Source organism: Chroicocephalus ridibundus, chromosome 21, assembly GCF_963924245.1.
Source record: "Chroicocephalus ridibundus chromosome 21, bChrRid1.1, whole genome shotgun sequence".
Classification (NCBI taxonomy): Eukaryota; Metazoa; Chordata; class Aves; order Charadriiformes; family Laridae; genus Chroicocephalus; species Chroicocephalus ridibundus.
The window spans coordinates 1,393,791-1,421,523 of record NC_086304.1 but is presented as its reverse complement, the minus strand read 5'-3'; the positions used below and the strand labels follow the sequence as shown (position 1 = coordinate 1,421,523).

The 27,733-nt window shown below is 55.9% G+C and overlaps 3 protein-coding genes and 1 non-coding gene across 18 annotated transcripts in view; all 4 read left to right on the top strand.

Moving 5' to 3' along the window:
* Nucleotides 1-22,258, top strand: part of UBAP2L (ubiquitin associated protein 2 like) — a 31,607-nt gene extending 9,349 nt beyond the window's left edge. For 2 of the 11 annotated variants that reach the window (XM_063357589.1, XM_063357586.1), the window contains exons 8-29: nt 1-113; nt 2,069-2,128; nt 5,678-5,730; nt 7,177-7,262; nt 7,730-7,901; nt 8,791-8,992; nt 10,234-10,511; nt 10,792-10,964; nt 11,807-11,996; nt 12,623-12,677; nt 13,121-13,295; nt 13,491-13,563; nt 15,005-15,200; nt 15,294-15,382; nt 16,099-16,152; nt 16,786-16,867; nt 18,355-18,572; nt 18,663-18,768; nt 19,969-20,036; nt 20,366-20,563; nt 21,015-21,065; nt 21,616-22,258. In XM_063357589.1, coding sequence (XP_063213659.1) covers nt 1-113; nt 2,069-2,128; nt 5,678-5,730; nt 7,177-7,262; nt 7,730-7,901; nt 8,791-8,992; nt 10,234-10,511; nt 10,792-10,964; nt 11,807-11,996; nt 12,623-12,677; nt 13,121-13,295; nt 13,491-13,563; nt 15,005-15,200; nt 15,294-15,382; nt 16,099-16,152; nt 16,786-16,867; nt 18,355-18,572; nt 18,663-18,768; nt 19,969-20,036; nt 20,366-20,563; nt 21,015-21,065; nt 21,616-21,711 — 2,788 coding nt within the window. In that variant the 3' untranslated portion in view covers nt 21,712-22,258. The remainder of the gene's footprint in view (nt 114-2,068; nt 2,129-5,677; nt 5,731-7,176; nt 7,263-7,729; nt 7,902-8,790; nt 8,993-10,233; nt 10,512-10,791; nt 10,965-11,806; nt 11,997-12,622; nt 12,678-13,120; nt 13,296-13,490; nt 13,564-15,004; nt 15,201-15,293; nt 15,383-16,098; nt 16,153-16,785; nt 16,868-18,354; nt 18,573-18,662; nt 18,769-19,968; nt 20,037-20,365; nt 20,564-21,014; nt 21,066-21,615) is intronic. The other 9 variants (XM_063357594.1, XM_063357591.1, XM_063357592.1 and 6 more) reach the window with 6 other exon arrangements.
* On the top strand, nt 16,562-16,696 carry LOC134526140 (small nucleolar RNA SNORA58). Its single transcript, XR_010073893.1, has one exon. It is a non-coding gene; the product is annotated as a small nucleolar RNA SNORA58 (small nucleolar RNA).
* Nucleotides 22,259-22,709: 451 nt separating the features above from the next.
* On the top strand, nt 22,710-25,024 carry HAX1 (HCLS1 associated protein X-1). Of its 3 annotated transcripts, none has more exons than XM_063357600.1 (8): nt 22,710-23,175; nt 23,411-23,625; nt 23,735-23,868; nt 23,979-24,024; nt 24,135-24,250; nt 24,364-24,514; nt 24,589-24,703; nt 24,881-25,024. In XM_063357600.1, coding segments are annotated over exons 1-8 (1,101 nt in total). In that variant the 5' UTR covers nt 22,710-22,852; the 3' UTR covers nt 24,882-25,024. The 3 variants fall into 3 exon arrangements, with proteins under 3 accessions (XP_063213670.1, XP_063213669.1, XP_063213668.1); XM_063357599.1 differs by having other exon boundaries at nt 22,714-23,175; nt 24,589-24,748; XM_063357598.1 differs by having other exon boundaries at nt 22,715-23,175; nt 24,589-24,735.
* A 155-nt stretch (nt 25,025-25,179) lies between these two features.
* Nucleotides 25,180-27,695, top strand: AQP10 (aquaporin 10). 3 transcript variants are annotated; one of them, XM_063357604.1, is made up of 6 exons: nt 25,180-25,734; nt 26,387-26,513; nt 26,609-26,746; nt 26,833-26,951; nt 27,034-27,251; nt 27,426-27,695. In XM_063357604.1, exons 1-6 carry the CDS (start codon nt 25,423-25,425, stop codon nt 27,526-27,528), a joined length of 1,017 nt encoding a protein of 338 aa, XP_063213674.1. In that variant the 5' UTR covers nt 25,180-25,422; the 3' UTR covers nt 27,529-27,695. The 3 variants fall into 3 exon arrangements, with proteins under 3 accessions (XP_063213674.1, XP_063213671.1, XP_063213672.1); XM_063357601.1 differs by having other exon boundaries at nt 27,323-27,695; XM_063357602.1 differs by having other exon boundaries at nt 26,833-27,251.
* Nucleotides 27,696-27,733: the final 38 nt, after the last annotated feature.

The following is a 27,733-nucleotide window of genomic DNA, read 5'->3' as shown; positions in this document are numbered from 1 at the left end:
AACTTTCAACCCAGCTGACTATGCCGAGCCGTCCGGCGCAGATGAGAACTACGGGAATAGCAACAACAACACGTGGAACAACACTGGCAGCTTCGAGCCGGATGATGGCACAAGTAAGTGGTTTTCACGCGCGTGTTGGCTGGTTTGTGTTTAGTGGATTTTGTGTCCGTCCAGTTGTACTGAGGAGGTTCTGGGTAGGGCTTTGGCTCAGGGATGGAGGAACAGGTTGTTGGTTCCGAGATGGATTTCAGTGACCCTGTCTCCCTGCACCTGTTGGTGCCTTTGCATCTGTTAGGGAGATCACGTTGGAAATTGGGAGCTGGACGATTGTTATGGTGTGAGCTTGTGCGTGCTGTTGCCCAACGGAGGCACAGGAACACTTGCCTTTCCAGCAGAATCACAGAATGGTCAAGATTGGAAGGGACCTTTAAGACCATTGAGTCCAACCATCACCCCAACACTGCCCAAACCCCCACTGACCCACGTCCCTCAGCACCGCGTCTGCCCGGCTTTTAAACCCCTCCAGGGATGGCGACTCCACCACTGCCCTGGGCAGCCTGGTCCGGTGTTTGACAACCCTTTCAGAGAAGAAACTTTTCCTAATATCCATCCTAAACCTCCCCTGGCACAACTTGAGGCTGTTTCTTGTAGTCCCATCGCCTGTTCCTTGGGAGAAGAGCCCGACCCCCCCTGGCTACCCCCTCCTTTCAGGGAGCTGTAGCAAGCGAGAAGGCCTTCCTTGAGAAACCATGCTGCCTCCTTGGAAAAGTATTTTTTATAAATTGTAGCTTGATAAACACATGCAAATTGTGCTGGTATTTGGTGCATCCTCCAGAGAGCATTGCTCGGAGCTCAGATGTCTTGCTCTTGATTTTGGTATGGGGAGCATTCTCTCTGGCATGGCCATCTTGCCCAAAGTGCTGCAGGATGAGACCCCGTAACAGAAAGCTAGCCGAAAAGAAATCTTCATCACTTCCCTCTTTGAAGCAAACGTTCTTCCCTGGGCGGCTCATAAACACCCGTCTGCCCTGGCACATTCTCTCGCTTTGGAAAAATGGTACTTTTCTTCTGTTTCAAGTATGCACACTGTTGTAAGACACAAGTGAACTCAGATTGTGCAGGGTGATAACTGGACAGAGTCGCAGGGGACAACCCTTAATCGTAAGTAGTCTATTTGGGGGAGGGGGGGGTTAAGAGGTTTGGATTTTGTTTTTTTTTTTTTATGGAGCAGTCTTGCACCACTGTGAAGTCAGACTGTTTTCCCATGGTTTTTGAGCACTCAAGTAAATACCACATCTTGGTTGTCAGAAGCATTCACAACCATGTCAATGTTGCTTTGGGCCACTTCCATATTTCTTGTATTTGCTGGAAAACTGGTAGCTTTGGAAAGAGAGAAATAAAACACCGTGAATTGTGATACCTTTTACTACGCGTTGTTAGTGTAGGGGTTGGGTTTTTTTTTTTTTGGTTGGCTTGTGTTTTGGTGGCTTTTTGTTTCTTGTTTTCAGAAAACAGCTGTTTTGAAAGGAGAAAAAAACCCAAGCGTGGTTTTGTAAAACACGAACAGATTGAGTGATCGTCGTCTTGCCGACTGAGAAATGGAGTTTTAAATACCAGAGGGAGTCATGTGGGCATGTGTTAAGGGCAACGGGCAGGCTTGTCTCTGGAGGAAAAAGGGATGGGAGTGGACGAGCTCTGTGTGCTGGAGGTTTAACTGGTCTGAACAGGCTTCTGTGTGGGGTTTTGGTTTTTTAATGTGTTGGTGTTTTGTGGAACAAAGCGGGTTAGAGCCTGGTTGGGGGGAACTGAAGATTTTTCTGATGGAACAACTCAAATTTGCTCTAGTGCTGCAACACAGCTGTAAAGTTGGTCGTGCAACGAGGCTGTTCACCTGTGTCATGTGTGGTCGTTTTGTTTCCATTTTAGTAGCCGCAGGCATCTCTTTAAATTAACAATATCCACAGGTACAATGTGACTGGTGTACGTGGGGGCAATGAAACTCGCCTTCACTTCTTTTAAGTCGAAATTTCACTGGTTGTCTTTCTTTTCTTTTTTTTTTTTGTTTCAGGACTTGATTTCATTGGGGGTGAGGGGTCAAATTATCCCCGAAAATTTGACACTGCTCCTGGTACGATACATCCAGGTGCACTAACTGCCCCGGATACTTTTACTCTATAGCTTTTTTTAAAAAAAAAACAACTGAAATATCTGTGGATATGTCATTCTTCTCTCTCTTAATTTGTTGATTTTAATGAATATTTGGCGTTTGTTCTGACTGTGCTTTTACTAATGCTGACACCTTGAATGTAAATTGGGAGAGGTTAACCCAAATTCGTGTGGATTATGTAAATCTTAACTTCAGCCACTGCTTCTCGGTGCCCAGAGCAGCTCCGTGTCCACAGCACTGATGACAGAGTATCCCACCCGAGGGGAGGAAGCGGGAGGCAGCTCGGTCGTGGTCTGCTCTCGCATCCAGAAAGCTGTGACTTGCCGTTGTCCCTGCGCCATTTCCTCGGCGCGGCGGTTGGGTTCTGCAGCCATCGCTTCACTGCTCTCCCCACTGTGTTTCTGCTCAGGGTCACAACAGTGCTGGGGGGGGAATTAGTCTGGCCAAACCATCTCAGCGCTTTGCCTCTGCTTACGGCTGCTGCTGGGGGAGCGATGCGCTTGATGGCTGCTTTGGCCTGTCCTTGCTGCCTGGCTGCTCTTCTTCACCTGAGCCGACGTACCCTGCAGTTGAAGATGACGGTGGATTTTGAGATGACCGGGATGTTTGATGGCAAAGCGGCTCAGTGCCTGGCTGCTTTGTTTCCTGCTCTTACACCTTTGTGCCTTACGAAGCCAAGAGACGCCCATGAGATTGATGCAGTTTGCCTTTTACCTACCAAATCCCATCAGTGTCTGTAACGAGACCAAAATCCTGTTTGTTTAAGGTCTCCTCAAGCTAACCTGAGCTCTGAAAGTCGAGGGCCCTTTTGAAGGAACTCGTCACATTGCTCTTGAAGGTCAGGACAGGAGGAGGGTTGAGGCTGTAGAGTCTGTCTTGCAGGGGCCCAGAGGCAGACCTGCTTGGAGTGCTTCTCCTGCTTTGGGGCATCTTGCAGTTCTCATCTCTGCGTTAAAGATTAACTCCTGCAGGCAGCACAAGGCCATCTGCTCCAGCACTGCCTTTGTATTTTGGCCACGCTTTGGCTTTGTTTGGATTTACATTCCTTTGAGGTGCAGAGTTGGGGGGTTTGGCCCTGTCACCCTTCCAGGCTGGGCCATCCAGCCCGGATCCAGTCACTGAGATAGCGGCAGAGCTCCTGTTGGGCTGCAGGAGGAGCAAGCTGGCTGCCCACCTCCCAGTTTAAAACTGAGAGATAGTGTATTTGGAGAGGGGACAATCTTGAAGACACGATGAGATTTTTTTTTTCTTCAGCACATTCATATTTGCAAATGCCTATTGACATTTTATTTTTTCCCCTTTTCCTCGTTTGAGGAGCTCAAAGACCAGCAGCTCTTCGAAGGGTTCCTTAAAGCGGAGAGGAGGGGTTGCTGTTCAGAAGATGACACTTCTGAAATGGTGTTAGAAGCGTCAGGGCGCTGCTTGCGTTGCAGCTCTCCCCTGCGGAAGAGCTTGATGGAGAGCGATACACCCAGTTTTTTAAAAAAAAAAAAAAATCTAACCACACTGTGCTGGTTAGGAAGCTTTCTGGAACATTTCTGGCAAATGCCCGGTTCTACATCGCAGGTCTTTGGTTTTCCATCCGTCCCTTGGGTGCGAGGACCACAAGCCGTGCTGATAGGTGTCTGGTACTCGAGAATTAGACTTGCCAGGAAAGCCCCATCAATGGCTGCTCTCCATCTGCAGGTTTTCCTTCTGCTTTTCCTGCTGCTTTGCTTTTCTTCTCGTTTCCCCGAAGCAGGCAAGACTGAGAGAGCCCCGTGCTGTGTTCCTACATGCACAAACTCTTCTCGGGAAACTCTCCTGGCTTCCTGCTCCCCGCTGCCAACTGCAGCAGCCCAGGTACCTCCAGCTCCCACTCCACCCCCTGGGTAAGGGTCGAGCTGGTAGGATCTTTCTGATCCATGAAAATCTGGAAAGGAGCCTTCCCGCTACTGCACAAAAAAAATCTAAGGAATGGTGGAATCAGGGTTTTTAAAGCCCAGATGTGTTTTGCATTGAATATGCTGAACTCCTCCTGATGCTTCTGTCTGGGGAGGAAGGGGTAGAGGGCTGTGCCTTGAGACTCCTGGCACTCAGGGAAGTCATGTTTGTATTAATATCTGTATTTCTAACTTGAATATTTAAAAAAAAAAGAACAAAACAAAACAACCCAGGAAGGCTTCTTGAGTTGGCTCCACTTGCCAGGCAAAACAAAACATCCAACAAAACAACAAGGAAAAAAGGCTAATTCACTGCTATATACTTATTTCATGCACTAAATCCCCTGCTTCTATACAAGCAGTTGTTTGGTTGTTTTGGCCTCGTAATTGAAGTGTAAATGGGAAGATCTGCCGTATTCTTCCCCCCAAAAATCTCAGCGAGCCTGGTTGTGTCCTGCAGAAGAATCCGCAATGTTCTTGTTCCCACGTGCTCTGGTTTTTTGCTGTAAAAGGCTTTTGGCTTATAAAAGGGCTGATGCCAACTTGTTCCGTCCCTGTAAACGTCTCCAGGATTAACCCTGTCGGCTGTGTCGTTGTTTTGTTGATCTGGTTTGCATGGGCTGAAAACAGGCCGTGCAAAAGGCGGCTGTTTTTACGCTCTTGAGTTTTTTGGGATGTAAAATGTTCCCGCCCTCCTCCCACACCAAATTTTAAGTTGTCTAATGGATTCGTAAGTTGCCACGTAAAATTCAAAGTACTGAGGTTAAACTGTGATGGAAGCGAGGGGTGGAACAAGTTGAAGATGCGGCCAGGCAAAACTTTTTCATTCCTGGTAAATTTTGCTCTCTTACAAACTGCGCTGTGCTGGATTGCGGCTGAAATCTCCTGCTTTTCTCCCTGGTATTTGAGCTACTCACTTCCAGTGCATTTCTGAAAACTGGTTGCAGAAAATGCATGGATTGCTTAGTCCCTTGAATTTTCCTTTCTGATTCCCATTTGCCTCTGTACAGCAGCTCCTGGTGCAGTGAGGATTCACCATTTTTTGGGGGCGGGGGGGATTGGTGTGTGGAAGAAAAGATGAACCATGCGAATGGTTCCGTTGTCCCAGGGGTTTATAGAAGCTTCAGGTTTAACTGGGTGGTGAGATCCCGCACGAGAGCTGGCAGGAATCCCCGAAGGAGGTGCTCTGTCTGAACTGCTGGGGTAACACGAGCTGCTCGTGGATGCTGAAACTTGCAGCTACTGTAATACAAGGGGAAATCAGGAAAATGGCAGGAGGAGGCTGGGGACGATGCCGGGACTTCCTTGCCAAGCTCAGCTTCCCTCTTCGGTGTCGGGGTGTGTGCGCTGCCCTCGCTGCCGGCCCGGCGCTCCCTCTGTTTCAGCCTAGCCTGCCCCAGCAACGCTGAGGCCACCCCATCGCGGTACCTTGCCCGTGAATCGTGGGTTGGGGTTGACTGCTTTAACTTGTCTGGTTGGCAAATAAAAATCCTCTCGGCCGCTTGCAAAGCTCCCCAGTGCTTCCCTGGCTCTTGGAGTTAGAGCTTTGATGCCTGTGTAACTTCTCTACCTGTTGTTATCCTTGTAGGTGCGTGGAGGGCAGCGACAGAAGAATGGGGCACGGAGGACTGGAACGAAGATGTAGGTACTCTCCAAACCCCTCTCCTCCATGCGTCTGCTGCGCACACAGCTACAAGGGGAGCGCAAGGCCCGTCCTTCCCAAAATGTGGGCATAGCCCAAAGCCAAGCTCCCAGTTCCAGGAGCTGTGATGAATAAGTAAACATTGCTGCTTCTAAAGTACAGGCGTAGTAAAGCTTGTTGTAGGAGCTCAAGACAGGAAGGGATCTCCTCTCCCAGGGCATCGAGTCTGGTCCTCTCACTTCCTGCAGCTACATGATTGAATTCTTCCGTGAACCAGCCTGACCCAAGAGTCTTGCTCCGCTTCTCCGGTGAAGCGGCAGTTTGGGAAGGTTTTCTTTTGATCCACACCACGTGCTGCAGTGGTTTCGTGTGTGTCACGTGCATCAGCGGGTCCTTGTGGTTTGGATTGAAGAGAAGCTCTTGGCTTTACCTTCTGACTTGCTCATTGGCACATCTCGCCGCTTTTTGTTCTCTACCTGGTGTCATCTTCAGGGCAGGATGGACACTGTTATCACTTGCTTTTAATTCCTCTGTATCAGTTGCTTCTGAAATGGGCTTCGGTGCCTCTCTGAATCAAGGGAGAACTTCTATTATCGCAGATGAGAGCAGGGTTGGGCCTTTTTAGTATTATTACTAGTTTTGCATGCTCGTTTTTGCTAAGCTACAGAACAGGCACGAAGGGAAAGGTTTTGCTTTCCAGGCACCGTCTGAAGGAAGCGCTCCTGCTGTGCTTGGAGACACAAGCAGCTTCTGTGTCCGCTCAGTCAGGTCTCTGCTTGGGGAGAGCCTTTGATAGCCCTTCTTGCCCTCAGTGTGGGTGATAACGCTCCCAGGGGTTCCTGATTTTGGTTTTAAACTCATGCTGTTGAGTTGCTGGCAGCTCCTCAATCTGGAGTAAAAGCTGGTCATATTCAGATATGTTCTGGGCTAAATCACAGGCGGTCGTTAAACCTCCCCTTCGTTCATTTTTGAGCAATGTTATTTTCCCTTCCGTAGTTGAAGTAGGTCTGTTGGTCTCTGGTTGGATCGTGCAGGCGAGGCCAGGATCGTTGGAAGTCGAACTATGGGTCTGAAGCTTTTTCCTTTGACTTCTTTATCAATGCGTGCTCCTACCTGTGCAGTGGGTTTTGCAGGCTGGTGCGGCGTGTACCGGCAGTTCAGAGCACCCGCCTAAGACCCAGCAGCCCCACCGGATTTGTGGACTACGGGAAATTTGTAGAAGGATTTGGTTGGGTTTTTTTCCCCACTGGCAGGTGATTTGTGCCCTAGCCTGAGAAGAAGCAAATGAGATGGGAGCCAACAGTTAGAGAAGTTTAAGTCTAAACACTTGAATTTCTTGAATCATTTTTGTGGCTGCTTGTCTCAACCGTTTGTGTGTTTTACTTGGAGTCCTGAGACGCCGTTCTCACTTTTTCATTCTTTTTGCCTTTTTTTTAATCTTTCAGCTGTCTGAGACGAAGATCTTCACCGCCTCCAACGTGTCTTCAGTGCCTCTGCCTGCCGAGAATGTGACAATCACAGCTGGACAGAGGTGATAACCCATGGCAATGCTGTTTACGTGGGAAGAGTGGCACACAAGTCCCAGAGCCATTTTGCTGTCTCAGACTAAACCTTGCCAGCTAGCTAAAATGCACCTGCTCCGAATAAGATGAGATGGATTTAAATCGAAAAGTTGAGTTAGGAGTTTCTGGGTCCTAATCCTGGGATCGGAGTTTTCCTAGGCTCTGCTGCTGGTTCTTCAGATCTGGGGGCATTTTGCATTGTGTTAAATTAACGGAAGGCAGGCTTTAAAATAGAAGGCCTTGCAGGATCTTGCTTGGTCTCTGTCCTTTTGAGGTTGCTACTGGCAGTTGTGAGTTAATGTTCTGCGGATTCATTCAATTTGTAAAGGAAAAGCTATAAATTGTGAGGCTGGAGGTAGAATACCACTGCAATGGAAGCGAGGGGAGTGAGAGAGCTCTTGTTAATCTCAGTGGGTTGTCTTCTTTCTTTACCCAGAATCGATCTTGCAGTCCTGCTAGGAAAGACGCCCTCTTCTATGGAGAATGAGTCAACAAACCTGGAGTCGTCCCAGGCTCCTTCCCTGGCCCAGCCGCTGGTGTTCAGCAATTCCAAGCAGAGTGCTATATCCCAGCCTGCCTCTGGTAACTCCTTCTCTCACCACAGCATGGTAAGGACACGCTCCTCTCTGCCAGCGCGTGGGTTTTGGCAGGCGTTGGTTCCCCTGACGTTCTCTGTCTGCATTTGGGCAATATGGGAAATCCAGTTCTGACACCTGCTCGCTTCTTGTGGGTGGCAGAGTCCTCTGCCTGGCTGATACGCCGGTCTGCTCTAAATACAGAGGCATGAAGTCCATTTCTTAATTAGAAATCATTGGGATAATTCCTCCCCTGTTGCCCTTGCCAGACTTGCAACACGTGCTTCTTTCCTGCTTAGAGGAAAGGAAAAGCTCTTGCAGTCCAGGGCTTGCAAATTCAACAGTTTGAGCAGTGGGAATGACTGGGAATTTGGTGCGGGATGAAATGCCGGTATCTACGGACAGGTGAAGGAGAGAGGTGTTGAATCTGAATCAGGGATGGGCACAGACCTGGGCAGATGCTGCTTTGTGTAACTTCAGCAAAAGAAATTAAAATTGTGCGCTTAATGGTGAGATAGTTCAGGAAGAATTTTCAAAACCACCTTAACTGTAAAAGCCACGTTCTCCTGGTGGTTGTCTGTCTTATTCCCAGGCATTTGGTTGCGCTAATTTAGTACATTTTTAAAGATCCTACCTATTAACTTTCTTTGTACACCTCCATGACGCTGTAAAATGCCATGGGTTGGGCAGCAGATAAGTGTACCTGCGCTCACAAGTGATAAAGGCGGAGAGAGACGTGTGAGCTCTCCTTGCCAGCGGTGTCTGTGTGCATCAGGAGCTCAGGAGCGTTTGGCTGAGCACCCAGCGAGAAGCAGCAGGGTACGGCGCGTTCAGGCTTACGTTAAGAGATAGATCTGTCCTCTGAGCCAAGTTCCAAGCCAGGGGAGACACTGACTTTGTTATTTCATTGCTGAAATTGCAGGTGAGCATGCTGGGGAAGGGGTTTGGAGACGTCGGGGAGGCCAAAGGCAGCAGTACCACGGGTTCTCAGTTCCTGGAGCAGTTCAAGACAGCCCAGGCTCTGGCTCAGCTGGCTGCTCAGCACACCCAGCCTGGCGGGAGCACCACCCCCTCTTCCTGGGACATGGGATCCACTACGCAGCCCTCGTCTCTCGTGCAGTATGGTAAGGAAAAGCAGCATGGCTCCCCAGAGGGGAGCGTGTTCTCCCAGAACTGCAGCAATGTGAGGGACTTGGTGGAGGGATGGATCACAAGTTCAGAACCGAGCCAACTGCTGGAGAAATTAAAAGAAACATGTGTGTGAGTTTGTGAGAGTAAAACGTAATAGCGCGTGTGAGTCTTTCCCTGTTCCTTTTATACTTGGAACAGTTGGATCTGTCTGCCTCTTGATCTTTCCAGACAGCTTCAGAGCCAGGGATCTGGCAATCCCGAGACCCTCACAGTGTGCAGAACCTGCTCCCTGGTGTAAAGCCGTGTTAGCAGAGAAGGGGTCTGAAAGTGGGCGCCTCTGGAGAAGGGTTCCTGAATACCAACACTTGTCAGTCTCACCTCACTGCTGACCTGATGTTATCTTTTAAAGAAACTCAGTTCTGGTGACTGTTAAATGCCAAGAGGTAACTCTGCCTCTGGGCTGGCGTGAGGGAATAAACAGCGATTAAGAGAGGATCCTGCTTTTTTTAGATGAGATGCTGAGCCCTACAGTGGTCAAGTACTAGTGCCTTTTCTTTCAGCTTGTGCATTTTGTTTCTTGCTGTAGGGAAATGGCTCTGGTTCAAATCTAAGCTGAAGAAAAATTGAGCCCTGTCCTAGTAATAGTCAGTGTTGGCAGCTTCTGATCTTTTCAGACAAGGAGCCACAGAGGAGAGTCAGAGAGAATAGGAGTTGTTTTTAATAAGCTGCGGTAAGGCTTAGGCAAAGGAGGAGGGCGGTGCAGTCGCGCAAAGGCGTGAGGGTGGGCAGCCTCGAGCGGTGGTGTTGCGTGGAGGATACCCAGTACTTGCAGGGAAAAGGGCAGGCAGTGAATGTAGCGGTTGGCAGAGAAGGGGAAGGAAGCACCGTCAGGCCCGTGAGGACTCCGCCATGCGGTGCCTGCACACAAGGGACTCTGAAGTCCAGCTTTTCTCCGAGGATGGAGGATGTGTGCTGCGCAAGCTCACTTTGTCCTGTAAGGGGTGGTGGAAGGAGCTGAGGGAAGAAGGGCTCAAAAGGCTCGACGCTGGTGGTGGTGAGAGCGCAAGGCTGGGAGTGGAGATGCTCGGATTCTCGGCTCTCTGATTTTGACAGACTCCAGGAGGAGTCATAGTGTGAAATGATTTTATTTTTCTTGATGCTGAGAAGTGTCAGAACTTAGATGTAATTTTAAGGAAACAAATCCTGCTAATTCAACTCTTGTCTCCCCTGGTAGATCTCAAGAACCCAACGGACTCTTCTGTGCATAGTCCCTTCACTAAGCGTCAGGCCTTCACGTCAACTTCAACCATGATAGAAGTGTTCATGCAGGAGAAGCAGCCTGTGGTTACTGCCTCCACAACTGTGCCGGCACCCCCTTCCTCGCCGCTGCCCAGCAAAACCAATCCTGTTCCCCAGATGTCCCCAGGGTCCTCGGACAACCAGTCCTCCAGTCCCCAGCCAGCACAGCAGAAGCTGAAGCAGCAGAAGAAGAAAGCGTCGTTAACATCAAAGGTGCGCATCGATGGTGGGGGAGGAGGCGGCGTATTGTGTTAGAGCTGCAGAAAAATCCATTTGGGCTGGTGAGGGAAGGGCTGGGCTTGGCTTTCCTGCTGTTAGCACTGGGCGTTTGTGGGGGTGACGGAGAAAAGCTGGCCTGCCTGGCTTGAACAGCGTAATTCAGAGGATACAAGCCTGTAACTGCCGTCGTGTGCTGGGAAATGTGGATACTAAAGTCATTTTCTGGGCTGACCCCAGGGAGGGATTGACCCTTTCTGTTGTTCCTCCCTTGCAGATTCCTGCGCTTGCGGTGGAAATGCCTGGCTCAGCAGATATCTCAGGGCTAAACCTGCAGTTTGGGGCGTTACAGTTTGGTTCGGAGCCTGTTCTCGCCGAGTACGAATCGACGCCCACAACGAGCGCCGCTGTTAGCCAATCTCAAAGCAGCCTGTACACCAGCACGGCTAGGTGAGGACCAGGACAAGGAAGGGAACGATTAATCCAAGCAGGTAGCTCTGGAAGGTAGCTGGTCCCGTGGGCTTTAGTTATGCTGCATACTAGTAGACCCTTTCTGACTGTGCCGTGGTCAGAAAGGGGGGACAACGTATGCAACAGCAAAGGATAAGTTGCCCGCAGGCTCATTCAGGCAGCTCTGTGACTGGTTGGCCTGTGGTACTTATACAGAACACAGACGTTTCCTGCTGCCTTTAAACGGTGTTGCTGGAAACTCAGGAGGGGAATCCCCAGCGCAACCGTTCCTTGTCCCTGGTGAACAGATTCTGCGTGTTTTGTCCTGCTTTTTGCCTGGCAAACAAGAACACGGTGGAGTAGGTGTATCTACGGCAAAGTGTTCCTCTCTTCTTTTAGAATCACAGGATAGTCTGGGTTGGAAGGGACCTTTAAAGCCCATCTAGTCCAAGCCCCCTGCAGTGAGCAGGGACATCTTCAACTGGACCAGGTTGTTCAGAGCCCCTGTTGGATTGACCCTTAGTATCTTGCCGGTCCCTTGAGTGCAGGGACCTGAGTGATGGCAGCTCGTGAAACGTCACCCAGAGCACAGCAGTGTGTCAGGCAAGGCTGCAGCGAGGTGCCAGCATCCTCCTGCGGTCGGGCTGTAGCCCTTGTCTGGGTGCGTTTCTCTGCTGGGTTTGCTTTGATGCTTTGTGTGGTGCCTTTATGGGGCTCTTTATTTTGAAGATTTGAAATGAAGAGCCTACAGCAGTCTGGGTCAGCAGGGCTGTTTTGGAGGAGAACATTAAACTCCTTAACTCCTTTCCCCCCCCCCCCCCTTCTTTCCTTCCCCTTTGTAGTGAATCTTCATCCACAATTTCGTCCAATCAAAGCCAGGAGTCTGGTTACCAGAGCGGCACAATACAGACAGCAACGTTTACCTCCCAGAACAGCGCTCAGGGACCACTGTACGAACAGAGATCCACCCAGACGAGGCGATACCCAAATTCAATCTCCTCCTCGCCCCAGAAAGATCTGACCCAGGCCAAGGTAGGAAAATAGCTTTGCTCTCCCTTTGTGCTGAGTAAGCATAGCGTGTAAAGCACTGTCTCGGGGGAAGCCAAGTGGTTTATCAAGTGTTTCTGCAATCCTCCAGCCTCACCACGTGGCTCGTGGACTCTCGTGAGAGCTTTCTTCTGGCTGCTACGAGAGCTCTTAGTTACGTTACTTACCTGGGGCTGGGCCAGTGGGGTTAACAGTGGTTAAGTTGATTGCAGGCCATGTGTCGTGTCACGCATAATTACCCTGCTGCAGAGCGGCGGTCAGGCTAAGGATTTAGTTTTGTCTTAAGGATTTGATTCTTGCATGCTGCACACAGGTTCGGTGACATCAGTTTTGGCTAACGAACTTGGGTTGAGGGTGTTGAACTAGTCTAACTACCAACAGTAGAGGAACTTCTTGGAACTGCTTTCTAAAATATGTGCCCGAGGGTTGTGCTGGCACTGGGCTAGTTGAGCTTGGGACCGACCCTGGCGCAGCCTGGTGACGGGCATCAGTAGCGTGCCTTTTTCACAACTGAGGAGGGCGTGTGGGAGGGGGCCGACACTAGATCCGCCTCTGGAAACGAGCAGCTGCAGTGCCCAGTACTCTTTTTTTTTTTTTCTCTTCTTCCTCAGAATGGTTTCAGTTCTGTACAACCCACGCCATTACAAACCACACAGGCCGTTGAAGGTAAGAGTCTGTCGCTGCAGTGGGTATCCTGAGTCTTTTGTACTGCTTGTATTCATTGCTTTGGATTAAAAACTTTATCTAATAGCAAATCCTTTCCCTGCTGGACTAATTGCTGCCACTCTGTTTATTTGCTTGCCTTGAAATATTCAGCTTTCTGCTGGTGGATCCTTGAGGTCCTTGATGGGTCACTCCCTGATGACAATAATTTACTCTGATTTGCTTGTGAAAGGCACCTCATGTGTAGGTCTTGAAGCTCTTTGTGGAGCTGATTGTGGTGTTGGGGTAAAGTGAGACGTAGGACACAATCGTGCTGTCACAAGTGTGTAACTGGTTGGCAGCAGCGAGGGAAGCCCCAGATCTCCCTGCTCCTTGAGCTGAGCCTTTGCTGGTCGTCCTCCGGGAGCTGCTAGTAGCTGCCCCTAACCCAAAGCTTTTCTTCGCAGGTGCTACAGGCCCCGCAGTGAAATCCGATTCCCCCTCTGCTCCCAGTATCACGCCTCTCAACGATGGGGTGTCTGCATCCTCCTTGCTGACGACAGCCAGCCAACACTCAACAGCTCTGAGCAGCCTGAGCCACAGTGAGGAGCTCCCCAGTACAACCACCGCCCAACTCAGCAGGTGAGCCGGCGTGGGGGGTGGATTTCTAGAGCAGAGCTAGAAGCAGGGGTCTAAAATAGACATCGAAGGCTGTCTCGTGCAGCGGGGAAGGCTGAGATGACTCATCCGAGTAAATGGGGAATGGGATCTGGCCTGGCGCCATCAGTGGTGATTCTCGCACCTTGGCTTGACAACCTTTTATTCCTCCTTCCGCAGTACGTTACCCACCCAGCAGAACAGTCTGTCCTCATCCACGTCCTCCGGGCGAACGTCAACTTCAACTCTACTGGTGAGTCTCGCTGTGCTCTGGTGCTGTGCGCCCCCGTCCCTGCTCAGCGTGGAGAGCTCTGCTGGGGTGCCCGACCTTGGTGTGTGGCTGGCGGGGTCTGCAGTTGTGACAACCAGCAGCCTGGCAGCTCCTGTCCCGCTGGAGTTTGGATTTCATGTGGAGAGGGGATGGAGGGTTATGTCAGAACGTTGTGCACCTCTGGCTCGAGGCTTTTGACACCCTGCCTGTTTCAGACATAACAGTAGATGCTGTTACGCGCTTGCAGTACAATAAGTGCAGTGCAATAAGGCGATACATGCTGGCAGCCCAGAGCCCCCCCCACAGCCTGGGCTGCATCCCCAGCAGCGTGGGCAGGGGGGCGAGGGGGGGATTCTGCCCCTCTGCTCCCCTCGGGGGAGACCCCCCTGCAGTGCTGCCTCCAGCTCCGGGGCCTCGGCACAGGAGAGACACGGAGCTGTGGGAGCGGGGCCGGAGGAGGCCCCGGAGATGCTGGGAGGGCTGGAGCCCCTCTGCTGGGAGGACAGGCTGAGAGAGCTGGGGGGGGTCAGCCTGGAGAAGAGAAGGCTCCGCGGAGACCTTGGAGCCCCTTCCAGTCCCTCAAGGGGCTCCGGGAAAGCTGGGGAGGGACTCTGGAGCAGGGAGGGGAGCCACGGGACGTTGGGAATGGGTTGAAACCAAAAGAGGGGAGATTGAGATGAGATGTGGGGAAGAAATTCCTTCTTCCGAGGGCGGTGAGCCCCTGGCCCAGGTTGCCCAGAGAAGCTGTGGCTGCCCCATCCCTGGAGGGGTTCAAGGCCAGGTTGGACGGGGCTTGGAGCCACCTGGGCTGGTGGGAGGTGTCCCTACCCAGGGCAGGGGAGGGGACGGGATGGTCTTCCAGGTCCCTTCCCACCCAAACCATTCTGTGATTCTGTGATTCTTCTGGGCCTGTAGCAGCTCTTGAAAATGCTGCGGAGTTGCAACCAGTTGTCAGAGCAAACTGGTAGCTGATGGGGTGTCACTGTTCAAACGTAGATAGTGATGGAGCTTCTGCAGTACAGAGCCCCTGGGTGTTGGCTTCTGCAGCAGAATAAATCTCCCTACCGCAGACGCGGTGTTCAGCTCTGCTTCTCCCAGCAGACAGACGTGTTGGGACACAGCCGCACAGAGGCTTGGAAGCGCTAGGGGCTGACTGCTATCAGGACTTTGGATTTAAGCCAGATGCAGAGCAGGTTTCTCCGTAGCCTGCAGCAGCTGAGTTCATTGCAGGCTCTCGGGAACATTTGGGTGCAGATGGAGCCACAAAAAATATTGCGTAGAATAGGATTGTTTTAGTTGGAAGAGACCTTTAAGAATGTCAAGTCCAACCATTAACCCAGCACTGTGTAGACAGCGTCCTGCGATATTTCTGCACTCATTTTTATCTTCCTGGGCCCCTAACTCTCTTCCCTTCCTTCCCTAGCACACAAGTGTGGAGAGTGAAGCGAGCCTCCATTCTTCTGCTAGCACTTTCTCCACCTCCTCCAGCACGGTGTCAGCCGCCCCGCCAGTCGTAAGCGTTTCATCCAGCCTCAGCAGTGTCAGCAGCCTGGGCCTCAGCCTCAGTAGTAACTCCACGGTGACGGCCTCAACTCGCAGCTCCGTTGCAACAACATCAGGTACTTCCTTGGGTACTGCTAAACACAAGGAGGGTATAGGGGCTGAGGGACACGGCTTCACTGGGGAACTTTTCCTTTCTCTTCCTTTTCCAGGAAAAGCCCCTCCCAATCTCCCTCCTGGAGTCCCACCGTTGTTGCCTAATCCGTATATCATGGCTCCGGGGTTGCTGCACGCCTATCCGGTGAGTGGGACGACTGGCTCTCTGCAGTTGTGTCATGCCACTAGATCCCTCCTAGCTCTGTCTTCAGCTAGCAGGGAGGGACGTAGTGTGGTAGAGAAACCAGAAACGGTAACACCAGCCCAGCACGACTGCCTTGGATGGGAAGAGTTTGGACCTGCCGTTTTCCACAAAACGGTAGCAGAGGAAATCCATGTGCCTGTGGGAGTGAATCTCTGTAATTCTGGTCACCCTGGAGCAGATTCTGTCTGCCTGTTCTCTGCAGCCTCCCCAGGCCTCTGGGGAGCAGCAGCCCTCGGTCAGAGCGTGGCTCGTGAAAGCGTGGAGCTGTATTAGCAACACGCTATGACAGAGGCCAAACAGTCAGAACAAGGGCAGCTACTGCCCCAAAGATCTGGTGGTGTGTCACAGCCCGCTTCTGAAGGCGAGGACAGATTTTTGGTGTTAGAACAATTACTAGAGTAAAACCGTCGAGTGCCTTTGTGGTCCGGAGCAGCTGTGCTAGGAGTTGGTGCTCACTCTTCATTTGAGCAGCTCATAAAAATACTCTTGGCAGTGTCAGTCTTGCCGTAGTGAATGCGGGCTGCCTGTGCCTAGGTATTCGTGTAGCCTCCGGTTGTCTGGCTGTATCTCACACTTCTCTAAATGTTTAATCTAACATTAGGTAAGTGTCTTTATCTAGTCTGTGTCCCTGACATCGTCTCCTGCTCTTTTTCTAGCCACAGGTGTATGGATACGATGACTTGCAAATGCTCCAGACGCGATTCCCATTGGTGAGTTCTGCAGCCCGCCAGGGACACGCGCTTCTAGCGGTGCAGAGCTCGCCGGTGCTGCGTGCTCTGGGTGTGCAGACAGGGCAGGCTGCGAGGTGGTCCTGAGGAGCTGGCAAAGCGGGGTGCTAGATGCTCTGTGGCAGTAGTGAGGAGTTAATCGGTTGCTCCTTTGCACTTGGAGTTAGGAGCGCTGGTTATTCGGACAGCGGTATGGGTGGTGGGGCCAGGGAATGCCAGACCTACACAGGCAGAGCTGTTTTGCCCGGCAGCGGTCTGATGAGCTGTTGGAGACACTGATCCTTGAAAGAGGCAGTGACCAAATACTTCTATGAGAATGGGTTTTATTTAGCCATAGGACACGTGTTCCTTGTTTGGTGAAGTGGAGGGGGAAGTCCGGGCAGTTTGAGGACTGCATACCAGTAGACCTTATCTGGTTCTTCTCATAGCCAGACGAGGGGGATGGTGCATGCTACAAAAACCTGGGCTTGCTGTAGGCTGCGATCAGCCCCGCTGTGGCTGATTGAACTGCAATACTCCAACATATCTGCAGTCCAGAAATTCTTCTTTTCCAAAAACTGCTTTGCATCTTTGGACAGAGCTCGTAAAACTTCTCCTTTTGGTTTTATCCTTCAGGATTACTACAGCATCCCATTCCCTACACCTACCACCCCGCTGACTGGAAGAGATGGCAGCCTGAGCAGCAATCCGTACTCTGGTAGGGAAACACACTGCTCCGATGGTGTATCCCATCAGGTGTTTGTGCTGCTGCCTACTGGTTTCCTGTGCCGTTGTCTGCTGGCACCACCCCCTGCACTGCCTTTGGTCTGGAGCATGTTTCTCAGCAGCTAAATTCTTGACTTCCCTTTGATCGTCTGGTCGTGTCGAGGCACGTTACCGGGAAGATGCAGAGTAGGAGTTGATGCAGCAGTTGGAAAGGGAGCAAGGAAGGGCTGAAAGAATCTGAGAGGTGTAAAACCGGGGAACTGCTTTTCAGGTCGTGGTGAGGCAGGGATTAAGCAGTGCTTCTCAAGCACTTAGACTTAAAATAGAAAGAAGCATAAAATCTGGAGGAATTAAAGTTTTTTTATCTATGCAACAGTCTCATGGAGAAAGAAAACGGGGCATTTAGGACCTGTCAAATTCAACCCAAATGCCCAGTGAGTGGCTGCTCTCTCGCTGACCTCAGTAGGTGTGTTTATTCCCACTGCTGATTTGCAGCGGGCAGCAGTTCTGCTGAGCTTTCACGTGCTCTAGGAATTGTTGCACTTTGTGGATTGCTCTTTTCCCAGCACCGCTTCTCCCCAGCTTCAGCGGGAGCTTTTTTGTGAGGAGGTGCTTTTGCCTGGCACACTGAGGCTGAAATCCCAAGCTCAGAGTGCGGCACTGCTGCGTGCGGGATTTGCCAAGTTAACGTCGGTGGTAATTAATACTTGTGGCTATCCTGGACTCGCTTGTGAGCTGGGGCAGCACTGAGAAATTCACTGGCTTACCGTTTGAGCTCTGAGTGTTTGCGTGAAGGAGCAGCAAAGGGAGCTTCCCTGAGCCCTGCAGCCAAACCCTTGCCCAGTGCCCAGACTGGGAAGAGGGGAAACTGTATTTCCGCGTACTCTCCGCGGGCTGCTGGGGCTCTGCAGCGGCATTTGACTCGGTGCATTTGATTCCAGCAAGAGAGAAGGAGACGTGAACCCTGCGGTAGAAAGGGGCCATTCACGCATCCTCAACTGGAAGATACTTGCCTCCCCCCTTCAGTGAGGGGCTGTTTGGCGGTAGGACAGGGCCCCCGCGCTGCCGCTCTGGCCTCGGGTCTGGCTCTGGAGGGAGCTGAGTCGTGTTCAGGCCTGTGGGTGATGCACGGAGAGGGCGCAGGGAGAGCTCTGGCAGCCGGGGCTCTGTTGCTGCGCAGGCGGCCAGTGGCAAGGTTTATCCCGTGCCGGATGGCAGGCTGACATCAGGCAGTGCCGCACTGTGGCTTAGCTGCTGGGGGTTTCCCTTCCCCTCTGAAGTCCTCTCAGGGATGAGGAGAGTAATTAACAGCTTATCCTTATCAGCATGCAAGGCTCTGAGGGCTTGGGAGGGCTGTAGAAGGGGGGTTGATTCAAGTCACCGTTGATCAAAAGGCTGGGTCACCTTGGGCTGAGCCAGAGTGGGCCGGGATTTGACACGTGCCTGTTCTTCATTCTCCTTTCGTCTCCTGTATTCCAGGGGATTTAACAAAATTTGGCCGAGGCGATGCCTCTTCCCCGGCTCCTGCAACGACTTTGGCCCAGCCTCAGCAGAGCCAGACCCAGACTCACCACACCACGCAGCAGACGTTCCTGAACCCGGCGCTGCCTCCTGGCTACAGTTACACCAGTCTGCCGTACTACACAGGGGTACCAGGGCTCCCCAGCACCTTCCAATACGGGCCCGCCGTGTTCCCTGTGAGTTTTCCGGAGGCAAGGCGTGTGGGATTCGGGCAGGAGGGCAACGCAGCGAAGCCTCTCCTCACTCCGCTTCTCTCCGTGCTGTAGGTTGCTCCTACCTCTTCCAAGCAGCATGGTGTGAATGTCAGCGTCAACGCATCAGCAACCCCTTTTCAGCAGCCCAGTGGCTACGGCTCCCATGGATACAGCACTGGTAAGACACACCCGAAGGAGCATCTTGGCAGCAGTTCCTGACAGTGGCAGGGCTTGTCCACAGTTTCCAGCAGTAAGGGAGGAAGATGGCTGTGGTGCAACTCGCGGATCATTTAATTCTCTGTGGAAAGGCCCAGGCTTGTTCCGCATCCAGGTCTGGAGCGGATTTGAGGAGTATGGAGCACTTCATGCCCTCCCCTCTGCCCAGCAGTTGGCTGGCTGGGGCCTTGGGCTCGCGTCGGAGAGCTTAAGCTGCGGAATTGTTGGGGTTTTGTTTGTTTGTGGTTTTTTTTACTGCCTGTATGTGATCAGTAGAACAATAATTATTCCAGATTTGAGCCTGGAAACTTGTTTGACTCCTGTGTTTGGCAGATGATGCTTTCTAGAGGAGCGTCGTCCTTGATTCAAAGATGCAAGAAAGTCGTGAACCTGCCACTTGTCTCAGTACTGGGTTTCACGGTTAACATCTGGTTGACTTACAGAGGGCCTGCATCTGGGTCCCTCTTCCCAAATTCCTGTTGCGCCTCTTTTCCCTACGTTAGAGCCCTTCAAGACACTGTTTTCTCCTGGCAAAGATACTTCAGCTCTGTACCAGGTCACCCGGTACTGAGTCCTTCAAACCTTTTTGATTTTAACACTTTTTCCGTGCCTTAAATGATTGCTGAGGCTTTCTTCCGTACCACCCTGTCAGAAACAGCCTCAAATGGGGGTTGTGTGCCAGCGTTGCCAGTCCTTGCACCGGCCGTCCCTGCCCACCGTTGAGGGGCCTTTCCATGCAATTGCCTGGTTTACATCCAAGGAGCTCTCGGCCCGTCCTTGCTGCTGTGTCGTGCTGGGAGTTTGTTTCCCTGTCTTGTCTGCCGCATCCCCCCCGGATCTTCTCCCAGTTGCTGTTTTCTGGGCTCTTCAATAACGTGCATTTCTCGGGGTGGCGGCAGGTCCCTGATTTTTTATTTTTTTTTTTTCCTGGAGGCATTCAGAAACCGCCGGTGTCCAGAGCGAGAGAACTTACACTCCTGCAGGCATTTTGCAGCTTGGCTTGGCCAAGGCCCTGCTCTCTCAGACGACGTCTGGCTCCAAACCTTTCCCTGGCTGCGGGGCCACTAGAGCTCTCCCCCACCTGACGCTGGCATTAGCGGCAGTAGCTCCTGCTGAGCCGGTGGCTGCTGCCTAACGCTCGCTTGCCTTTCCTTCTCCCCAGGTGTATCCGTGACATCCAGTAATACGGGAGTGCCGGACATCTCGGGCTCTGTCTACTCCAAAACTCAGGTTAGTGTCTGGTGTGTGCTCCAGGAAGGCGCCGCTTTGCTGGGGAGCGGAAGCCCAGCTCTGAGACAGCCCCCCTGGGCAAGGAGGTCTCTTCCCCTTGGAGCAGAAAGAAAATGCTCGGCCTTTCCCAACTTAGAGCAATTCCAAGCCCAGAAAGAGCCATAGGCAGAGACTTTTGGCCGTTCTCTGCACCACGTGCTAGCTCCTGGGCCCACGACTTGTAGAGCTGGGGGGGTTACGCTGCTGGGAAGGGACACGCTGCTGGGAAAGGGCAAGGCAGCGCCGCCCAGCTCCCAGCCCTTACTCCGCTGTTGGCGTCTCCTCCTCAGCAATCCTTCGAGAAGCAGGGATTTCACACTGGAACCCCGGCAGCCTCCTTCAACCTGCCTTCGGCGCTGGGCAGCGGGGGCCCCATCAACCCCGCGACGGCGGCGGCGTACCCCCCGACCCCTTTCATGCACATCCTGACCCCGCATCAGCAGCCGCACTCGCAGATCCTCCACCACCACCTGCAGCAGGACGGGCAGGTAAGCGCCCCCCCCCAGCCTCCCCCCGGCCCTCGCTGGGGTATCTCCTAGGGCTCTCGCTCCCCCTCTCCCCGGCCCCCCCCCCTCTCCCTCCCTCCCTCACGCCCTGCGGCGGACACACGCGGTGACACGCACACGCTCACACCTGCACATACACACAGGGCCGATAAAGAGGACGAGGTGAGGAAGGCCCGGGGTGCGCTCCGCTGGGGGGTACTCGGCACGGCCCCCTCGCTGCCGGGCTGTACCAGGTAGGGTCGGGTAGTGCCCCTTCTCGCAGACATGCCTGGTACCCCCCGACCTCCCCCTTCCTCGGAGGGGTGGCTCCGCAGGCCAGCAGCGAAGGGGTGACTCGCCACAGCCACGACCCCGCCATAGCTTGCAGGTCTAACCGTGGATTTCTATTGTCATAGTTTGTCCCTTTATTTTACATATCCTGGTACTGCAACAGCTTCCATATTTGCAGATGATACTGTGCTGCCAACGCCAGCAGGAAGACCAGGTAATGAACCTCTCTGATAATGCCTTGCACTTGCCCTGGGGTCTCCCCCCGCCCCTAAGGCCCCCCAGGCTCACGTAGCCCCTTCCTTCTCCCCCCGCGGCCCTGCCAGGCGAGGAGAGAGGCCCTCAGTCAGTATGTGCACACACACACACCCGCGCGCACAGACACACACCCCCCCGGCTCGACCCCTTCCCCCCCCCTCCCTCTTTCCCCCCTCCCTGCTGCGCGGCAGCCCCCCCAGCGCTGCCAGGGCCCCCCCCCCGCCGTTGCCTGCGGTCCTGGCACCGTGCCAGCCTGGAGGAAGGCGCAGAGCTGAGGGGAGGGTGCTGGGGCGTTGAGGGGCCACCGGCTGGGCGCAGGAGGTGGCCCGCGCCCTGGTGTCGGTGGCCCCAGGGGGCTTGCGCTGGGCTGAGGCGGGTCAGCCAGAGCCGAGGAGCCGTCCTGCGGGGACCAGCGTCGCCCTGCGGAGCAAGCCGGGGTTGGGTCCCCAGAGATGGTGGCACCCGCTGCCCCGTGATAACTTGCCCCAATTCTCGCCCCCTTCCCGCAGAGCGGCTCCGGGCAGCGCAGCCAAGGCAGCTCCATCCCCCAGAAATCCCAGGCCAACAAGTCGGCCTACAACAGCTACAGCTGGGGCGCCAACTGAGGCCGGGCCCGCCCTCGCCCACCCACCACTTGCTTCTTCCGGAAGAGAATCCAACCGAACCCGACGATGCCGAAGGACCCCGGGGAGGAGAAGGCTCTGCCGCAGGGCAGCGCCCGGCCCCGCAGCCCCCGAGCAGGGCAGGCGGCTCGGCCGCGTCTGTCTTCAGCCACCTTTCCTGTTGTATGTAATATAGAATTTGTATTTTTTCTTTTTTTCCCCGCCCCCCCCCCTCCCCCTTTTCTTTCTTTTTCCCCGCCCTGCCCCCCTCTCTCTGCATTCAGATTCTGAACCGTTTGCCGTAGGGGCCTTTTTTGGTTTTTACTCCTTTCTCCCCTCTCCCCCCCCACCTCCTGCTGCCCCACAACCTCTCGGATCCAAAGGAGTGGAAGCTGCGAGTCGCCTACAGCAAAAACCCCCTTATTATTAGGAATAAGAACAGTAATTGATATGAACAGCATTGTAAGATGAATTAGTTGAAGTGTTTTTTTTGTACCGTGTTCTAAATTTAATGGATAAATGTGTCTTGTATATAAAAACAAAAACCCCACGCCGTCCTGTAGTTCTCTCATTTCCTCGCTCTGACACCCCCGGAGGGGCCCCCCCTTATTTTACGTTCTCCATCCGCACCCCCTCCCTCCCTGCGGGCCCTGAGCGCAGGTCCTGCTCCCCCCCCCCCCCACTCCCCTTGCACGCTGTAAGTACCTTCTGCTTTTGGTTTGGTTTGATTTTTTTGGTCTTTTTTTCTTCTTTTTTTTTTTTTTTTCTATGCGGTCCAGATCTTGTATTTTTCAGTTCAAACCGGTCACTTCAACCGAAGCCCCCGTGCGGGTGATTTACTAAAGAGAATAAAGATCACAAAGTGATGTGTGTATTTTTTAATACCTGCCTCCCCAGCCTGCCGCCGTGTTTTTCACCCCGGGGGTGCGAGGCCCCGGGCCGGGGCGGGGGGGGGGAACGGTTCCCCCACCCCAGCTGCTTTTTTTTTCCCCTTTTTGTAGCTTTTTCCTCTTCCTGGAGGAGGAAAGGATCCCAGCACAGGGTCCCCGTCACGGTCCTCTGCCCCGGCCCTTCTCCACCAGCCCCGGGGGGGGGGAGGGCGGGACGCCCGGGGACATGGAGGGGACGGGCCTGGGGCCGGTGGATGGAGGGCCCGGAGCCCGGCGGCGGCCTGGCGGCCCGGTGGCAGCAGGGAGCGGGAGGCCCCAGGGCTGCCCCGGAGTGTGAGGGGCACGAGGGTGGGGGGGCCGAGGCGGGGGCGGCGGCGGGACGAGGACCGGGACCGGGACGGGCCCCGCGGATCCGCCTCCCTTCCAGGCCGCGGCGCCTCGCGACACCCGGCGGCGCTTTACGGCCGTCGCGCGGCTCCCGGCGCTTTACGGCAGCGCGACCTGGGCGCGGCGGGCGGAGCGCGATGAGCTTCTACGACGCGTTCCGCGGCTTCTTCGGGTTCCCGGGGCGGCGCAGGTACTGCCACCCCCGCCCCGGCCCCCGCCACCCCCGACTGGGCGTCCCTGGTCCCCCCGGCTGCGCAAACCCCGGCCCCCTTTCCCCCGGTTGCCCCCCGTCCCCCCGCCCGCACAGGCCCTGGCTCGGTTTGCCGCCCGGTCCGTCCCCCCCCAGCCCCCTGTTGCCCCGCAGGGCCTGTCCCGGCCCCCGGTTGCTCCGGGCCCGGGTGTGTCTCAGCGCCGCGGTCCCCCAGGCCCCGGGACCCGCTCTTCGGCAGCTCGGCGTGGGACGAGGAGGAGGAGGAGGACGACGACGACGGCCCGGCCCTGGCGCAGCCCCCCCAGGACTTCTTCGGCTTCGGCTTCGGTCCCGGCGGGTCCCGCGGTGCCTTCGAGGAGCTGTTCCGGGACGTGGGCGAGCTTCTAGGCGTCTTCGGGGGGACTTGGGCCGGGCCCCCGCAGACCTTCGGTGGGGAAGGGATGGGGCCGCCCCCGCCGGGGCTGCGTGGAGCCCGGGGGGGGCCGATGCGGAGCCCCGCGGGCGGCCCGGCCTGACCCGACCCCCTTTTGCTCCCCAGAGCCCGCCCTGCCCGGCCCCGGCGAGGGGCGGCCCCTGCGGGACTCCATGCTGAAGCACCCAGACAGCCCCGCTCCCAGCGTGGCCCCAGAAGGCACCGGTGACCCGGCCCGGCCCTGGAGACCCTTCCCGGGGGTGGGTGAGGGCTCCGCCTCCCGCGGGCTGGGCTCTGGCAGCCGTTGGAGCCTGCCAGCGCGGTGTCACACTGTGCCTCCCCGTCACCGGTGTGTGGCTTTGCCTTGCAGCTGGAAGACGCTCACCCGGCGCCTCCAGACCTCAAGGAAGACCAAGGTGGGTGCTGGGAGCGGGGCCGCCTGTTCTTTGCCTTTCCTGCTCCTGCCCGCGCTGCGGCGGCCGTCAGGGCATGTCACTGCTGTCACTGTCTCACGTCTGCCCCACAGACCTGGACTCCCAAGTCTCCTCTGCAGGGTTGGGGACCATCCTGAGACCCCATGAGCCCAAGTCCCACTCTTACTTCCAGAGCGTCTCTGTCACCAAAGTGACTCTCCCTGACGGGGTGAGTGTCCTTATCACGTAGGGATGGTCCATGGGTGACCTGAGGACACCGTCCTCGGGCAGGGAGCAGAGCCCCGGCTGGTGGCATGTCTCAGGGCTTGGTGCTCTGCACAGGCGGTGGAGGAGCGCCGGACCGTGCAGGACAGCCAGGGCCGCCGGGAGACAACGGTGACCCGCCGGAGGGGGGACCAGGCCTTCATCACCACCACCAAGGAGGACGGGCAGAGCAAGGACTACCGGGAGGAGGTGGTCAACATGGATGACCGTGAGTGGGGCGCTGAGGAGGGTGAGGGGAGCGGGGCCGGGTCCCCTCTGAGGGAGCTCTCCCTGCTCTCCCAGGGGAGCTGGCGCAGTTCGCGGGCACGTGGCCACGGCAAGATGAGCTCCGCGCTCCCAACCTGAGCGACCCCTCATCCGCGCTGGGCAGCTTCTTCCGACGCTGGTTCTCAAGCTGGTAGCTGTGCCCCCTCCCTGACTGAGCGCCCCGTATGTGTGATAGGTGTGGGCTGGGGGGGCCCCGGGGCTTCCCAGGGCTGTGGGGACAGACGCCAGCTTGGGAGCTGGGGCTGCCGGCTCCATCCAGGGTGGGCGGTGGGCAGCGGCCTCATCTCACCGCCTGTTTTCGTTACAGATGGGTCAGATCCTGCTGGGAGCTGGTGCCCACGCTGGGGGCTGCCCACCTTCTGGGGCGCTGCGGAGCTGCGGGGAGCCCCATGGGGCTGAGTGTGTGTGTGTGCATGTGTACAGAGCAATAAAAATCTATTTATGCTAACGGCGACCTGTCAGGCTCCTTCAGGCTCCGACTCGGAGGCAGGGACCTGCACGGCTCCTGGGGGCTGCCCCATGGGTGCAGGCAGCCGCTGGGCTCCTCTGGCCTGGCCCCGTGCCTGCACCGCTCCCTGCCCACCTCCGCTCCCGTTCCCCTGCCTGCCCGGCGCTCGGCTGATGCCTCCCCTGGGCCGCTCTCGAGGGCCCGTCCTGGGAGCCTTTCCAAGGCCTCTTCATTAGCGCTGCCTGCGGTTGCGGCTTGGGCAGGGCTCTGGCAGGGAAAAGGGGGGGCTCCCCGGAGGGGAAACGCCGGTGCCAGCTCACCTGAGCGAGGTCTCGGGTCCCCACGGCCGGTCGGGGATCCGCGGGGGGCTCCCGCCAGGTCTGGTCCTACCAGGGGATGCCATGGTCACAAGGCACCGCTGTCCCGGCCACACATGGGACTCTGGTCCCTGCCAGGCGTCTCCCTGCGGTGTGGCCCTGGATTGGTTTAAAGTCTGCGTGTTATCACCCACCCCAGCCCCGGGGCTCATAAAATCACACCGGGACAAAGCCACAAACACACTGCTTGCCCGTTCCTGCTGTCACCTCTGCCCGTTCTCGGCCGGCACCATGGGCTCCGCTTCTTTCTTGAAGAAGGCGCAAGCTCTGCTCCGGGTCCGGAACCAGCTGGTGCGGGAATGCCTGGCTGAGCTGCTGTCTGTCTTCGTGCTCATGGTGAGTGGGGCATGTGGGTGGGCTGGGGCTGACCGTGGGGCGGTGGCGGGGGCCAGGGGTCCCAGGGCTCCCCTGGCCGGGAGTGGGGGGGGTTTGGGGCTGCACCGTGCTTGCTGAGTGGCTCAGCACTGCCCAGCCTCCCCCCTGGACCCATTTTCGGCAGCGTGGTGTGCCCTCGGTGCAATGCGGGCACAGGCGCTGCCATGCAGCGGCTGAGGGAGCGGTGCCGGGCAGCACCGACCGGCCTTGACGCCTCCCACCCCGGAGCAGGCAAAGGTTGGGGCTCTGGAGCTGCGCTTGGCGGTTTGGCTGCATCCCATGACGGCGAACCGCGTGGTCGGTGACAGCTCGTCCACGCTGGTGGCGCACCTTTCCCTGCTGTCTCCTCAGGAAAGCAGATTACTTAATTACTGATAATTTGTTTACCTTGCTGTCAAAACCACAAATGAAACCGTAGCTGCCTCCCAGCCTGTCCCTGTCAAACCATGGAGCCAGCGCAGGCAGCGGCACCGGAGCAGCCCTTGCCCCTCTGCCGCCCGGGATCGGTGCTAATTCCGCCGGCGGCTGCGGCACGGTGGGGCAGCGGCTCTTGAGGAGCAGGGGGGGCTTGGCGAGGGGGGGCCATGATGCAGCCCTTGTCCCTCCTCTCCAGCTGATCACCCTGAGCGGCTCGGCACAGATGGTCACCACCTCTGAGACCAAGGGGAACTACCTCAGCGCCTACTTGGCGGGCGCCCTGGCCATCATGGTGGCCATCCACACAGGGGGGGGAGTCTCAGGTGAGGCTGGGGAGGGGGTCCCAGCTCCTGCTGTCCCCCACTTCCAGATCCCCCAGGACCCTCCACTCCCGGCCCCTCTCCCCACTCCCTTGCAGGAGCCCACCTGAACCCGGCGTACTCCTTCGCCGTGTGCCTGCTGGAGCAGTTTCCCTGGTGGAAGTTTCCCATTTACGTGGCCGTGCAGACCTTGGGCTCCTTCATTGCCGCTGGAGCCGTCTACTTCCTCTACTACGGTACGGGGAGGTGGGTGGGCGCCCGGCGGGGGGACGCCACAGCTGTGACGGGGTGGCCGGGCTCACGCACGGGCTCTGCTCCGCAGACGCCATTTGGCACTACAGCAACGGGACCCTCACCACCTCCGGCCCCCGGGAAACCGCCTCCATCTTTGCCACCTACCCTGCTGACTACGTCTCCATCGCCAACGGCTTCTTGGATCAGGTGGGTGCCGGTGTCGGCTGCACCCAGACCCCTCCGGTGGTGCCGATCCCCGCGGTGCTGAGCTGCCGTGCCGGCCCCGCAGGTGATAGGCACAGGGATGCTGATCTTGGGCGTTCTGGCCATCATGGACACCCGCAACAAGCCTGTCCCCAAGGGCCTGGAGTCAGTGGCCGTGGCCCTGCTGGTGCTCTCCATCGAGGTCTCCATGGGCGCCAACTGTGGCTGCCCCATGAACCCTGCACGGGATTTCGGACCCCGGCTCTTCACTTATGTGGCGGGTTGGGGTGCGGAGGTCTTCAGGTGGGTAGAGGGACGGGGGCAAGGTGGGGGGTGGCAGGGGTGATCCCCTGCCCACCGTGCCCCGTCTCCAGCAGGGGCAATGGGTGGTGGTGGGTGCCCTTGGTGGCACCGCTGCTGGGGGCCGCCGTGGGCTCGGCCCTTTACCAGCTCTTCGTGGCTTTCCACCACCCGGAGGAGGAGGGCAACCCCCAGGATGAGCAGAACTCCCTGGTCCTCGTCAGCGCCAGCATCCCCTCGGACACCAAGATGTCACCTGGGAAGAAGGACGAGGGGGTGATGCTGTCCCAGAAGAAGTGACGCCAGGGATCGCCCTGGTCGCCCCTGCAGCCCCCGTCACACCATTAAACCAGCCCTGAGATCATGGGGTGTCTTGTGTCTGGGCACAGGGGGAGGCAGCGGCCCCCAGCCCCCCGGCGCGGCGGGGCCTGCCCTCTTGGGAACCCCTGGGACTGCCTCTGGCCCCCCAGCCCCCCTCCCTGGGA

Coding starts and splice junctions, on each gene's coding strand:
- HAX1 (XM_063357599.1), top strand. CDS start 22,853: ATGGAGGGCCCGGAGCCCGGCGGCGGCCTGGCGGCCCGGTGGCAGCAG. Junction 23,176..23,410: donor GGGTTCCCGGGGCGGCGCAG/GTACTGCCACCC, acceptor GCGGTCCCCCAG/GCCCCGGGACCCGCTCTTCG. Junction 23,626..23,734: donor CGGGCCCCCGCAGACCTTCG/GTGGGGAAGGGA, acceptor TTTGCTCCCCAG/AGCCCGCCCTGCCCGGCCCC.
- AQP10 (XM_063357601.1), top strand. CDS start 25,423: ATGGTCACAAGGCACCGCTGTCCCGGCCACACATGGGACTCTGGTCCC. Junction 26,747..26,832: donor CGTCTACTTCCTCTACTACG/GTACGGGGAGGT, acceptor TCTGCTCCGCAG/ACGCCATTTGGCACTACAGC. Junction 26,952..27,033: donor CCAACGGCTTCTTGGATCAG/GTGGGTGCCGGT, acceptor CCGGCCCCGCAG/GTGATAGGCACAGGGATGCT.